Below are 14,776 nucleotides of genomic sequence, written 5' to 3' on the forward strand. Positions count from 1 at the left end.
TATTGAAAAATTGACAAACTCTAGTTACCCCCTTGCAGATTAACAGATTTATTTAAGCATGGAATAATATATTCACCTCTATTCCTCAAATATATTTTTTTCAGGAAAAGTTTTACATCACCCCTCCTCAAAATTTGCATCACAGTAATATATTGGATGCTTGTCTTTTCAATTATTTTATTCTGATCTATTTTATCAAATTTTAAAATGCTCATCAATGATTCTTACAATGAATATGCCAATTTAAAACCAAGTTTTAAATATTGAACCAGTCGGCAATGTTGTTTTAATGCATTTTAACAAAGACAAGAATTAAGAAGTCAGGTGTTACTTTAAAAGCCAACCAATGTGTTATACTTGAGTCTTTGTAACATACAACCAGGCTCAATCAGATTGGTTGTTGCTACAATCTACTTTGCAATATAGCTGCCAATTTAGAAACTAAACCAAATGAATTGTTGAAAGTTTAAAATAAGGGACGCCTGCCACCTAGTGCTCATCTTTAGATTCTATTCTATTTCTTTTGCATGCACCCTTTTTTCCTAATTCAGTCGCCTGATATAAATCTCAGACTGTCAGACATTATAATTAATTAAAAGATAATTCACAGCTAAGAAAAGGAAACACTTCTTTATCTAATAATTGAAAAGTTCTGCCATCCGAAGTGATTTAAGGGGCAGACAGAATAAATTCATGAAGGATCCAGCTATCAGTGGCTACTAGTCCTGGTAATTGTTTAGTATTTCTGAATTACCAGTAACATATCTCAAAGGCCAACGGGTAGTTCTCAAGAAGATTTTGACCCCTGTTGGATTTAGTTTACCTCTCTGTAACACAGAATGCCGGATTATATAACTTTTTTGGCCTGTCGTGCTCTTTTTAAATTCTTATGTTTATTTATTTATAAATCAAATTTATATAGTCACTCATATGCCACCAAAAGAGAGTTTGGATAGCGCACAGCAATAAATATAACAGCCAAGATAAAACTGATAAAAATGTTAAAAAGTAACAGTAATTAATAACACAATAACCAAAATATTAGCCTTGGATGAAGGCAGAATAAAAATGGCTCCCTTAGCAATGGAACCATCATGACAGAATCTTTGGCCCGCTAGTAACCCTAGGCATAATGAGGTCTTTGGAAGGAGCACATGGATTCTATATTCTTCAAACTTGAACACTTTAACAATCTGCTTGTCTTTTATATATATATAATTCTAAGGTATGTTTGAGAAGGCAATTCTAAATTCCTTCCTTTTTTCCTTTTCCTTTTTTCTGCAAGCACAAGTATCGGTGAAAGTTATCTTATGACTTCCCTACAAAGACACATTAGAGGTATTAGAATGAATTTATTAAAAACAATGACCCAATCTCTTCTTAATATTATTCTCTACTTCAACCATAATCATAGCTTTCACTCCAGGCAATTATGCCACCATTGACTTCTGCTAAGGTGTGAAATAATTCAAACATGATCTTTTCTTACATAACAATGAAACAGGTTATCAGAATTGAAAGCACACACCCTTTGCCTCACTTGATACAGATTATGTGCTAGCATGTTCTGCATAGATTCCACATCTTTAGGGGAAAGTTTCTGTATTCTTTCATTCCTGCGCCTCCTGCAAACAAATATGATATGAAGACAAACATTATTTTGACTAAGCTAAAAGTTCAACCATTATTTCACTAGAATAGTTTTGCCTACATTCTGTTATCAGTTATTGTTATTGTTACCTATAACTTGACTTTCCTGACAAAGGATGGAAAAGAAATAATTTGTAAATCTGTGGAACAAACTGCTTAATTTCTTTGCAAGATGCATATGTATATTTGAGTATTATCACTACTGGCTACAGCAGTCTTCTTAATAAAAATAATAATAATTTATAAAGGTTAAAGTATAAAGAAGAAATGCATTATATAAACCACATATAAATGCAAGTAGAACCATTATCATTAATGGCTATCTGCATGTATCTGCATGTATCTGCATGTACACACATAAAGTTTCTTTGTTGAAGTGTCAACATATTAAAATCAATGCAATTAGTTTAATTGGTGAATCAAGCTGAGGGATCAGAGGTATATATAAAGTGGGGGGGGAAGCAGAGTTGAAATCCATCAGGTTCTGACAGGTTCTGGAGAATCGGTAGCAGAAATTTTGAGCAGTTCAGAGAACCGGCAAATACCACCTCTGGCTGGCTCCAGAGAGGGGTGGGAATGGAGATTTTGCAATATCCTTTCCCCAGGAGTGGGGTGGGAATGGAGATTTTGCAGTATCCTTCCCCTGCTATGCCCACCAAGCCACACCATACCCACCAAGCCATGCCTACAGAACCGGTAGAAAAAAAAAATTGGATTTTACCATTGGGGGAAAGCCCTAAACTCAATTTTTAAAAAAGCCATATTGAAATTAATAGAATCTAAATTACATAATCAGATATCCTGGATATTATAAACTAATACAAACAAACTATTTCATAGTTCTTTTCCATTGCGCTGCTCAGTCAATTCATGTATGGGCTTTCATCATCTGCCTGTCAGGGACTGAGCGAGGTATCTCTTTAAATCTTTTGACCACGCCTCCTCTCCTCTCTGAGGCCTCAGTTATTTCGCTCAGTCTTACTGTAGAGACTTGTTTTTTCACTGCTCTGGCAGTTTCTTGAGGAAATTAGTTAGGATTTAGGTTTTGTTATTTTTGTTTGCTTCATTGGATTTTGTTAGTTGGAGCCGAAGATTCATGACGGAACAGCTTGCCACTGCAGCTGTTTCTCACTGCCAGCGGTGGGTGAGTGTATCTGGGGCTCCAGAATCTCGCCCCCACTCCTCTGACCCTAGCAGCGATAGGAGTCTGACCCGGTTGGGCAGCTCCAGACAGCCTTGAGCCGTTAAATTGGCTGCCGGCGAGCACGTTGGTTACCGGCATGCCGGAATAACCGCGGCCGCCATTTTGGGCTCCGCTTAGTGCAGGGGGGATCCGGAATCCCTGCTCGAATGCCGAGACAAACTCCCATGGTTTAATTGCCTCACTGTCGGCGTTGGGAGAGCTCTGGTCCTCAATCCCGTTTCAGCTGTTTGGAGTGACCATAGCAGGGGAGAACTTTGACTGCCGCTGGTTGATCTGCGGAGGAGCGCACAAAGCCGGGAGCCAGTTTCGCCCCATTTTTAATGGCAGGTTTGAGGCACAGAGCGGCGTGAGGAAATTACTAATCTTGGCCGCTTATTGAAGGTTGCAGAGGCACGCTCAGATCAGGATTTCCTGGTATTAGAACAACTACCTGGCTGAGGGAGTCTTTTTACTTGGGCCTTTTGCCTTTGAGTACCTTTTTGGACGCTGGTTTTGGCACCATAACTTCTTTCCAGTTCATTCTCACTGGTTCACTGCGTGGTACCAGAGACATCTGATTGTTCTAACATGGCTGACCATGAGTTTTCCTCAGATATTGACCAGCCTCAGACTCCTCCCAGGGAAAAAAAGTCCTCAAAATCAAGGTCTAAAACCTCTGCACCTTCTGCTAGTAAGGAGCCAGGGATTATTACATCCAGGCCTGGCACAATGGACAGAGATGCCCAAAGAATGCATAATGCACTAGAAAGACAATGTGAGAAGGCTCAAACGAAGGCCCAATCTTCTGTTGCTCCACTTTCTCCTCATTCAGGAGAAGAGGAAGATTTACCTCAACAAGAGGTTTTGGATGTAGGTCAGGATGCACTGAGGGGAGCACAGGCATCACAGCCCAGGGGTAGGTCTCCTCCTGAATCTACCTTTACCCCGACGGCTGCTGGGCTCCGTATGGGAGAGGGGCATGATCTGGCCCAACCATTTAATTTTCAGACAATTCTAACCAATGCCTTGGCTTCGGGCTTTAGCCAGCAGGTGCAGATGACATCCACATCGACTAGCTGTCAGTTTCACCTGAATCAACCCTTATCTAGACCTGCACCAGTCACCCAGCAGGAATCTCTCAGTAGTGAGGATTCATGGCAGCCAGAAGGGGACCCAGAGAACCCTGAATTTTCAGAAGACGAGGGAGTTCTGCCAGATAAGCTGGCATTCACTACCCTCTTCAGGCCATCTGTTTTCAAAACTTCACTGTGTAAGGCAAAATTGGCGACTAATATGGGTTCCATAACGAATCCACAAGATCAGGATGCTGAGGCGAGGAAGCTTCAGAATGAGCTATTCGTTGTTCCCACTCCAGACCAAGATTTCATACCATGCCCGGAATTGTTTTCCGAGGTCATTAAGAGACAATGGGACCACCCGGGAGCCTTTTCAGCACCAACGGCTCACGATAAAAAACTTTACTGTGTGGATCCTATTTTGGATGGCTTATTGACTCTCCCCACAGTAGATTCTCCAGTGGTTAGCCTGACCTCTTCCACTGTTTTGTTCAATGACGTGGTGGAAGTGCTAAGATCTGAGGATGGGAAGGCAGAGGTTGCCTTTCAAAAAACCCAGCAGGCAGCTGCCTGGGCGGTGAAGGCCGCTACGTCAGCATCATTTTTTAATCGTGCCAATCTTATTTGGCTAAAACAATTGAGAGACCGCCTATGTTCAGACAATATATGTCTTCAACAAGATATTAATAAAATGGTGGCTGCTGCCGAGTATTCGGCAGACGCCTCTCTAGACGCCGCAAAATTTGCGGCTAGGGCAATGGCTTCTTCGATTACATCTCGAAGACTCCTTTGGCTGCACCCTTGGCGAGCTGATTTAAAATCAAAATGCAAATTAGCGTCAGCTTCCTATAAAGGTTCTGACTTATTTGGGGCAGCCTTGGACCCTATATTAGTGGAAGGGAAGGATAAAAGGAAGGTGTTGCCGGTGTCTTATCGGAGACCGGACCGCCGGTTTTCACCATACCCTCCGAGACAGCCCTTTCGCCAAGATTCAGGACCCAGTGGGTCCTACTTTAACAGACCTTACAATCAAGGATTTGACAGATCCTCTGACAGACAGTCATTTTGGGATAGAGGTAGATTCCAATCCTCCTCTAGGAGACCCTACAGAGGTTCAGGTTCCAGGCCGGTCAAGCAAGGCAAGTGACTCGCTTTCTCCGCTTCCCAATGGCAGACGCCTCAGCCAATTTGTCCAACAATGGGAGGCTTCAACATCCAAGGATTGGATTTTTGGACGATAAGACTGGGCCTTATATTGGAGTTCAGGACCCGGTCCCCCGACCGTTTCATTCCCTGTCCAATATCCAAATAGTTAGAGAAACGTCATCAGTTGTCAAAGGAGATACAGCATTTGCTAGATATAGGAGCAATCGAACCTGTTCCTGCAGGGCAAGAGAGAACAGGGGTTTATTCAATACTCTTTCTTGTTTCCAAATCCTCAGGGGGCTGGAGGGGCATCTTGAACCTCAAATTTGTCAACAAATTCATCCAATTCAAAAAGTTCAAGATGCAGTCCCTCAGGACCATTTTAGATTGTGTGCGAAAGGGCGATGTTGTGACGTCCCTGGATCTACAAGAGGCGTACCTGCATGTGCCCATCCATCCGGACCATCGCAGATTCCTGAGATTTGCATATGCAGGCAGGCATTTTCAATATCGGGCCATGCTGTTCGGACTCTCTTCTGCCCCAAGGACCTTCACCAAGCTGCTTGCAGCGGTGGCGGCTACAGTTCGACTTGTCTCAATATGGATTTTATGTTACTTAGACGATATATTGCTCCTATCTCAGTCTCATCATCAGGCTCTTCAGGACCTCGAGACGGTGTGCAACATCCTCACTCTTCATGGCTTCTCCATAAATCGGATGAAGAGTCACCTACAGCCAACCACCTGCATTACTCATCTCGGGGCGTAAATCGATTCGGTGAAGGGGCAGGTTTTCCTGTCACCCGAGAGACAGCTGAACATCAGGACTTTAGTGTGCCAAGTCTTAGCACAGTAACATTTCTCAACTTATCGCAGCTGCTCGGCAAATTTATTTCCTGTATTTCAATACCCCCTGGGCACGCAGACACGCACGCCAGCTCCAGTGGTTTCTTCTACCGGCTCAGAGGTCTGGATGCAGCACGTTGGACTCCAGAGTGACGTTGCCACTCCAGGTATGAGCTTTCCTCAGATGGTGGATCTCAGGGGCCATCAGCAAAGGGTGCATCTTCCAGGACCCCAGGAGGATTGTGGTAATATCGGATGCGAGTCTGGGGGGATGGGGTGCTCACCTAGGGGCCCAGGTTGTTCAGGGTCAATGGTGTCCATTGGAGGCCAAGAACAGTATCAATTGGCTAGAACTGAAGGCCATCCATCTGGCCCTCCGACACTTCCAGGACATTCTATTACATCAACATGTCTTGGTCCTGACGGACAATATGGCCACAAAGGCCCATATAAATCGCAAAGGGGGCACCCACTCCAAGTTGCTAATGAAGGAAACCGACAGACTCCTGAGCTGGGCAGAAACTCATGTTCTATCTCTGAGGGCACATATATCGGGGGCTTCCAACGTTCAAGCCGACTGGCTCAGTCGGACACAACTGGACCCATCAGAGTGGAAGCTCCATACGGATCTCTTCAGGGACATAGTAGAGTGCTTCGGCCAACCTGTGGTGGACTTATTTGCTCATCCAGAAAATGCCCAACTCCCAAGGTTCATTTCCAGGTTCCCGAGCCAAGGGGCAGTGGACTGCAACGCCCTCCATTGTCATTGACCACAGGGCCTGCTATATGCCTTTCCCCCTCTGCCCCTCATTCCGAGGGTAATAAGGAAGCTGATAACGGAGCAAGTGGAACTCTTGTTGGTGGCTCCTCATTGGCCAAGACGTTCTTGGTTCGCCGACCTGGTGGGCCCTTCGGTGTCACGTCCCTGCAAGATTCCTCAGGATCAGATCTCTCTCATCCAAGGAGCCGTTCTACATCCAGACCCCCGATGACTACAATTAACTGTGTGGCACTTGAGAGGGTCGTGCTGAGGAAGCTCAGTGTTCCAGGGAAGGTATTCACACCATCCAGGCCGCCAGGCGGCCGGCAACTTCAAGAATTTACAAGGCGTCTTGGAGAATCTTTTGTAGTTGGTGCTGTCTACACCATGTGGACCCTATATCTGCTTCCATTTTGGACGTTTTGGTTTTTCTACAGGATGGTTTCGACAAGGGGTAGCCCCCTCCACTTTGAGAAGACAGGTTGCGGCATTGTTAACGGTTTTGTCTACAGACGTTTCTCACCCTTTAGCCCAAGACCCAAGGATTAAGGGTTTTTGCGGGGCACTACAAATATAAGACCGCCCACTATCCATAGATATCCCACCTGGGATTTATCGTTGGTTCTCCAGGCCCTTACGGCTTGCCGGTTTGAACCTCTAGCGTCAGTCAACCTCAGACTTTTATCCTTTAAGGTAGCCTTTCTCCTGGCAGTTACATCGGCTCGGAAGGTGTCTGAGCTGGCCGCTTTGTCCATAAGACAGGATATATGTATATTTAAGCCTAACACGGTGGTCCTTAGATTAGACCCTTCATTGCTGCTGAAAGTTAACTCCAGGTTCCATAGGGCGCAGGAAATTATTTTGCTGGACTTTTGACCTTCCCCCAGGCATAGGTTGGAGATTCAATGGCATACGCTAGATGTGCGGAGAGCATTACGGAGGTATATCGCAAGAACGGTCTCATTCCATAAGACTGAGGTGCTGCTAGTGTCTTTTCATCCTTCCTCCCTGGGAAAGAAGGTTTCTTCTAGGATGGTGGCATGTTGGATTAAAGCATGTATCTCCTTGGTTTATAGCTCCAAAGGCAGGTCTGTTCCAGGTAGAGTGTGGGCACACTCTACAAGGAGCACAGCAACATCGGCAGCATGGTCCACCCAGGCTTCTGTGCTAGACATTTGCAGGGCAGCCACTTGGACCTCTTTGACGCCCTTTGTAAGACATTACAAACTAGACAGTTTTGCATCAGCAGAGGTGTCACTTGGGCATCGAGTTTTACAGAAGGTTCATTCTGACTCCGGTGGTGGGCCCAGTCAGCCTCCCTCCCTTTGACTTCTGATGCTGGGTATATCCCATACATGAATTGACTGAGCAGCGCAATGGAAAATGGATGTTGCTTACCTGAACGTCCTTTTTCATTGCGCTGCGTGTCAATTCATCCCACCCTTCCGGCTGCCTGGATTAGGGCACGGGAGTTGTTTGTGCTTCCTTCACAGGTCAAGTTGGTGGAGGACGTCCTTGCGAAACAACTGAGGTCTCAGAGAGGAGAGGAGGCGTGGTCAAAAGATTTAAAGAGATACCACACTCAGTCCCTGACAGGCAGATGACGAAAGCCCATACATGAATTGACACGCAGCGCAATGAAAAAGGACGTTCAGGTAAGCAACTTCCATTCTAGAACCAAAATTCTCAAACAGTGCTGCTAATACCACAAATGTAATTTAGAGGTAGTCTGATTGGGAAATAAAGTAACACACTGAAACTTGAATTTGAAAAACTTACATAGTTATAGAATGCCTCTAAACAGATATTTTTATTTGTCTCGTGCTAAGACCTATTTCTTAAAGTAACTTGATTGGATTTAAGAATCCAATCTAATCTAATCTCTTGTCACCTCCCGCCTGGACTATTGCAACGCTCTCTACATGGGGCTCCCCTTGAGGAGCACCCGGAGGCTCCAACTGGCGCAGAATCGGCCGCGCGGGTGGTAATGGGAGCGACTTGGCGTTCCCATGTAACACCCCTCCTGCACGAGCTGCACTGGCTCCCGGTGGTCTTCCGGGTGCACTTCAAGGTTTTGGTTACCACCTTTAAAGCGCTCCATGGCTTAGGACCTGGGTACTTGCGGGACCGCCTACTACCACCAATAGCCTCCCACCAGCCGGTACGCTCCCATAGAGAGGGCCTCCTCCGGGTGCCATCGGCCAAACAATGCCGACTGGCGGCCCCCAGGGGGAGAGCCTTCTCTGTGGGGGCACCTACTATCTGGAACGAGCTCCCCCCGGAGATACGGAGGATCCCGGATCTGCGCACCTTCCGCCGCACTTTAAAGACCTTATTATTTCACCAGGCGGGCCTGGCCTAATCTTCTCCCTCTTTTATAAAAGATTTTTAATTTTTAAATATCTTTTAGTATTTTATATATTCAATTTTAAAATTGGTTTTAAATAGTTTGGGGTTTTAATTTGTCTGGGTCAAAATTATTTAATTTGATTTTAATTCTACTTTTAAATTTTGTATGTATGTGTTTTACTGTTTGGCTGTGCACCGCCCTGAGTCCTTCGGGAGTAGGGTGGTATAGAAATCAAATCAAATAAATAAAATAAATAAATAATCCCTAATCTCTAATCTCCTTTTACCTTAAACTGTCTACCGCGGACCTTTCATGTTTCTTAAGAGGTCCCTAAGGGGGCATGCCTAAGCACACCTGAGTGCCTACCATCCCTGTCCTCATTTTATGTGTTTATGGCTATGTTTTGCTTATTTATTTCCTTTTATATTTGTCCATGATTATGTCTATACTGTTACTTGTTTCCTTGTACTTGTTGATAAGAAAGAAAGAAAGAAAGAAAGAAAGAAAGAAAGAAAGAAAGAAAGAAAGAAAGAAAGAAAGAAAGAAAGAAAGAAAGAAAGAAAGATATGCCAGGTTGACAACATAGTTCTAGATAGTGTACAGATTTATTTTTTCCTAGAAAAAAAACACCTCTATTGTTTTAGTCTTATCATTTCATATGGTAAAGAAACTTTTTTTTAAAAAAAAAACAGGATCAGCCATGCTACTACCATAAATACTGTAGAGATGCAGAGTTATTGGAAAATGTAGAAAAGCAGCAAGATATTGGATAATATCATGAATTAGTCTAAGCTAAGTTCTTTATTCCTGCTATCTCCACTGTTGAAGCTGGATAACTGTACCAGTCCAGAATGGTACACATGGAACAAGAAAGAAGGTACCATGTTGTCCTTTGTTTTGATGAAAACAACATTCTAGTTTAGACCAATCTCCACAGTAAAATATTATTAACAATATTCCAGAGACAGGAGTTTCCTGGAAATATGAAAGTGTTTTGTTTCTTTAATAGAAATTTAGGTGGCACAAAAAAATAGATTAAAGAGCACTAAAAATTGGAGCTCGACAAAAAGAAGTTGTCAGCGTTAGGTAATCACAAAATGTGTTTGAATCAATGTCATTGTGAAGTTTCTGTCTGGAAACAGCTTCAAGGGAGCAGTGAGTACAACTCTGCTATCATTATATGAAAGTCATTTCATATAAAGCTCATTCATGAGGTTAGCTATTAACCTAGGAACTTGATAACCATTCCTTAAGGGAGAAAAGGCATGGCTTCTGTCCACTCCTTTCCTTTTACAAATAGACTTATGCAATTTATAATACAGATCTCTTTCAAGTAAAACAAAGGAAACCAACCAGTAAGCCAATATTTTTTAAATTGAAAAATATTCCATGTGATTATATTCTACAGTTTTAAAGTGTCAGATTTAATGAAAATCTTACAGTTAAATAAAACTGGTTACTTCAATGAAATTTTCTTTTAAAGTAGACTCTAATTTTTCTTGAGCAATCTATTTACTTTTTCTTAAAGATTTTTTTATCCCATGTTTATTATTCTTTATTATTCTTAGTATGGTAATTTGAAATATACTATGATTTTTTTAAAAGGCATATTGAATATGCGTGTTTAAGTATGTACATTGTGGCTATGTAATCTTCAGAATACAAAAGCAACTTATTATTAAGGATTGTTACATATTTTCATATTTTACTGCACTATAATTCTTTAAATTGAATTCAATATATAGTTATGGAAACATCTAGTCAATCAACATCATGCATTAAGTCTTCCAATAAAATCTGCAAGCCAATATGTGCTCCGGGCTTGTGCAAACTAAATTGTGCATGCCTGTGCCATGTGCAAGCCTATCCTATTTAAATATATCAGAGTTTATGTAAATACCGGAATGTATGCTTAGATCTCTGACGTCTCAGCACACACTGAAGAACTAGAACGAAGTTTTGTTCATTCTAGTTCCTACTTAATCTAAATTAGGGCTATCAGATCTAGGCTGCAAAAACCCAGTTGACCTTCGGATGGCAGCAAAAAGCTAATGTTTTCTTATATCTCTTTATTGCCATGTCTAAAATCAAGCCTAAATCTCATAGACTTTTTACTTTTTCCTGTACAGTACTTATTTTAAAAATTATGTAGTGCATCTTCTTTCCAAAAAGAAAAGGTCCTCACATCCATAAATTCATTAGGATGTGATCTTCAAATGTCGCTAAACTGCTACAAAAACCATTGCTTTTCACCATTGGCAATGTTCACTGGAATTAATCATCTGGAGAACCATATGTTGCCCATGTTCATTAAATTCCTTGACTTAAACAAAATATTTGCAATGTTCTGACAAATGTATGTTCTTAACATGCTTACAGAGAAGATGATTTGGAAGTCGTAGGCGTCATGCTCCCACTTTCTACCATTTCAATGACTTGTCTGATTTCCAGTTTCTTATATAAAGAAACAAGGCTGGATTTAGGCTGTTGCTTGTGCAATAGTATCTTCTTCAGAAAATTATTGTCAAACTTCTTAAATCTGGTAAGAGCAATAATCAAGATGTCAAACATTGTTCCAAATTACAAAGTAATTTGTAATTACTTTACAAATCCAAAGAGTTCTCAAGTTTTTCAAAAGCTAAAAAGCAGCAGCAGCAGCATAAAGGGTGTGGCCTACAGCAGCTTACCTTGTGTTAAACTGATAAGAAAAGGGCAATCAATCCACTGTTATGGTATAAAGAGGATAGAAGAACAAAGCGCACTTTTGATTTTGAGAGCCAGGCAAAATCCTGAATTTTTTTACACATATTCAGCATGCTACCAGATCTTAACAGCCATTTTTCCTTCAGTAATATGACAATAAACTTCTACTTATGGATAAATATATGAAAATCAAGGAAAAAGAAGAAATGTGATTTAATAATTTAAAGAGAATTAAGTGAATATACCAAATGAAGATATATATATATTCCAATCCATCCTGCTTTCAATTAAATCAACATTGCTGATGCCTTTCTTTAGTTTTCCCAGCTAGTTTAATTTTAGCTTAGTTTATGCAGTTTAGTTTTATCCAGTTATTCTATTTTGACTAACACTGCTAGATACATCCTTACTTGTCTCTCAGTTGATAATGGCTCCAGTGTCCACATATATCTTCAATTCCAGCTTTTAAATGATCCATCAACTATAGATATAAAACACTTTATTATGAATTAAAACATTTCTTTTTATTATTATTATTATTAATTTATAATATAAAATATAAAAATGCAAAAGAAAATAGTGGAAAAGCTAGGGGAGGGAAAAGGGAAGGGGAAAGTGTAGGTAAAAGGAAAAGAAAGAAAGAAAAGGCATTGATTTCCAATTCCCTTTGGTGCAATAGAATAAAGATAATAATCTCAAACCTCAACTTTTTACTTTTATATAATTCAAGTAGTCCTTGACTTACAACAACTCATTTAGTGATCATTCAAAGTGCTGAAAAAAGTGACTTAGGACTATTTGTCACACAATATTGCAGCATCCTCATGATCACCTGATTTACATTCAGATGTTTGACAACTGACTCACATTTATGACTTTCTGTCCCTTCTGGCAAGCAAAATCAATGGGGAAGCCAGACTCACTTAACAACTGGGTTACTAATTTAAGGACTGCAGTGATTCACTTAACAACTGTGGCAAGAAAAGTCATAAAATGGGGCAAAACTCACTTAACAAATTTCTCACTTGGCAACATAAATTTTGGGCTCAATTGTAGTTGTAAGTCAAGGACTGCCTGTAATATAAACTAGCTATTTCTATAACAACAAACTTAACTAATCGGTAAAACCCAAAATCAAAGTTTCTTTTTTTTCCACCTTGAGCACAAAGCTCAGAAGCAGTTTCCATGAATTAAATTTCTTGCATTTTAGAATAAGTAAACAGAAATAACAGTTTATTTCAAAACAGAATTCTACAGATAGAAATAATGGAAATTATCAGTGTTTATCTTATATTACCTTGATTATAATATACTAAACTAAAATCCACAAATAATATTTATCCTGAAGTGCTGTGTTCAACAGAGCATCCCCACAATATGAATATAACTTCAGGGTAATAAGCATAAGCATTTATCCTATAATATTCTTCAAATACTGTATAGATAAAATTCAGAATAAAGCATAAGGACCCTTAGAACTTGTTTTTCTTTGGCACTACCATCATCAAATAATAATTTTCCAAAATCTCAACACATGAAACATAGCATCTGCTGTAATATCTGTTTCTTATCCCTTGCTTCTGCGGTCAAAACCTGCCTCAAAACACTAAATCAAAATAAATAGAAAAAAAAGTCTTGAAAGACTGCATTAAATCAAAACTGCAGCTGTTCCCAACAGCCATGAAGAAGCAGGGAAATCCCAAAGGTCAAAAGAACCATTAGTTTATCAGGTTTCATGTTTTAAAGTAGTACAGTACATGCTTTGAGGCAGCTGATCCCAACTGCAAACCTCAAATTAAAAATGGATAGCTATTCCTAGACCCAAGGCCATTAAGAGCGGGCAATAATTTATAATCTTCCTATGTCCCTGTCCCTATGTCCCTGTCAATAATATAAAATTCAACTTACTCGCATATGAATTTCTTCATTTATTGATTCTTTTTTATTGGTCTTCTTAACATCTAGGTATTTTACCAGTGGTCTAATGGTAATTCCCTTCATTTGAAATAAAGAAAGAAGAAATCCAACCATTAAACTGTGCAACTAAACAGTATGAATGAAATCCCTGTAATATTAATTGAGGCCTAGCATACTTCTACCTCCTGATTATTTCACATGCCAAAATAGCTTCGGGTGGGGAGGAGTACCTGGTATTTTAAAAAGCCATTTTTACCAGTATGATGCATTTACCCATGTGCACAAAATCAAGAGTCCATTTTTGTAAGAACACTGGATCAAGTTAGATGAATGGATTAAAATTTGTTCTAATGTCTGCAAGATGCCCGGATGCTTTGTGGTGGAAGATCCTCCTTACCTGAATGAAAACAGTAAAGTATATCACCACAATAGTAGATGTGATAAACATCTTCTTTCTAGGGAAGAGTGTTGTAGGAAGCAAAAACGCAAGGGAGAAGCTGCTGGCTCCTCTTAGCCCACTGTAGGTAACAATAAGTTGATCCTTGAGAGTAAATTTGTAAGTGCGGAACTTGTTGCAAATGGAGAACAGAAAGAACACACCTAGGAAACAAAACAATAAAATAAGCATAACCTCCTAATAAAACAGGACTGGAAACATGTATGTTATGCAAACTATCCAAGCCACACAAAGAATACTGTATAGTAATGAAGGATCTAACATAGCTTGTTTATCCTTGTTGCAATATTTTCAGGATCAGACTCAATAAAGATAATAGAAGTTATAAGTTTAAATATAATTCTCTTTAATCATAATAGGCATTCTATATTCGCTGAATATTCAAGATAGAAGCAAGGAAAATGGGGAGGATGGCTCCTTTTATATACAAGGGGCGGAGCCAGGAATGGGAGTGGTAAAATATGAATACATTAAAGCTCAAGTAATAAGTTAACCCCTGATGTTCCATATATACATTATTTACACATTAGAGAATAAGGCATTTACATCTGACAAATCCCCCTCTAAATGCCGGTTCGTTATACAACACCAGTTACATTCAGATTCAGGACAATATAATACATATAATTTAGAAGTTAAATATTTGTGTTGTTTAGAAGGTAAGGGTTTTGTTAATATGTCAGCTAAT

General features: G+C 40.4%; 1 protein-coding gene across 1 annotated transcript in view; it reads right to left on the minus strand.

The window, feature by feature from the left end:
- SLC9A4 (solute carrier family 9 member A4) overlaps window positions 1-14,776 on the minus strand; it is a 35,153-nt gene that overhangs the window by 6,071 nt on the left and 14,306 nt on the right. Inside the window, exons 5-9 of the mRNA XM_070942896.1 lie at window positions 14,029-14,231; window positions 13,623-13,709; window positions 12,125-12,195; window positions 11,389-11,550; window positions 1,529-1,625 (exon numbers count right to left, since the gene is read on the minus strand). Coding sequence (XP_070798997.1) covers window positions 1,529-1,625; window positions 11,389-11,550; window positions 12,125-12,195; window positions 13,623-13,709; window positions 14,029-14,231 — 620 coding nt within the window. The remainder of the gene's footprint in view (window positions 1-1,528; window positions 1,626-11,388; window positions 11,551-12,124; window positions 12,196-13,622; window positions 13,710-14,028; window positions 14,232-14,776) is intronic.

This window comes from Pituophis catenifer, unplaced genomic scaffold, assembly GCF_029215685.1.
Source record: "Pituophis catenifer annectens isolate HBS135680 unplaced genomic scaffold, rPitCat1.0.hap2 SCAF_4, whole genome shotgun sequence".
NCBI classification, from domain to species: domain Eukaryota; kingdom Metazoa; phylum Chordata; class Lepidosauria; order Squamata; family Colubridae; genus Pituophis; species Pituophis catenifer.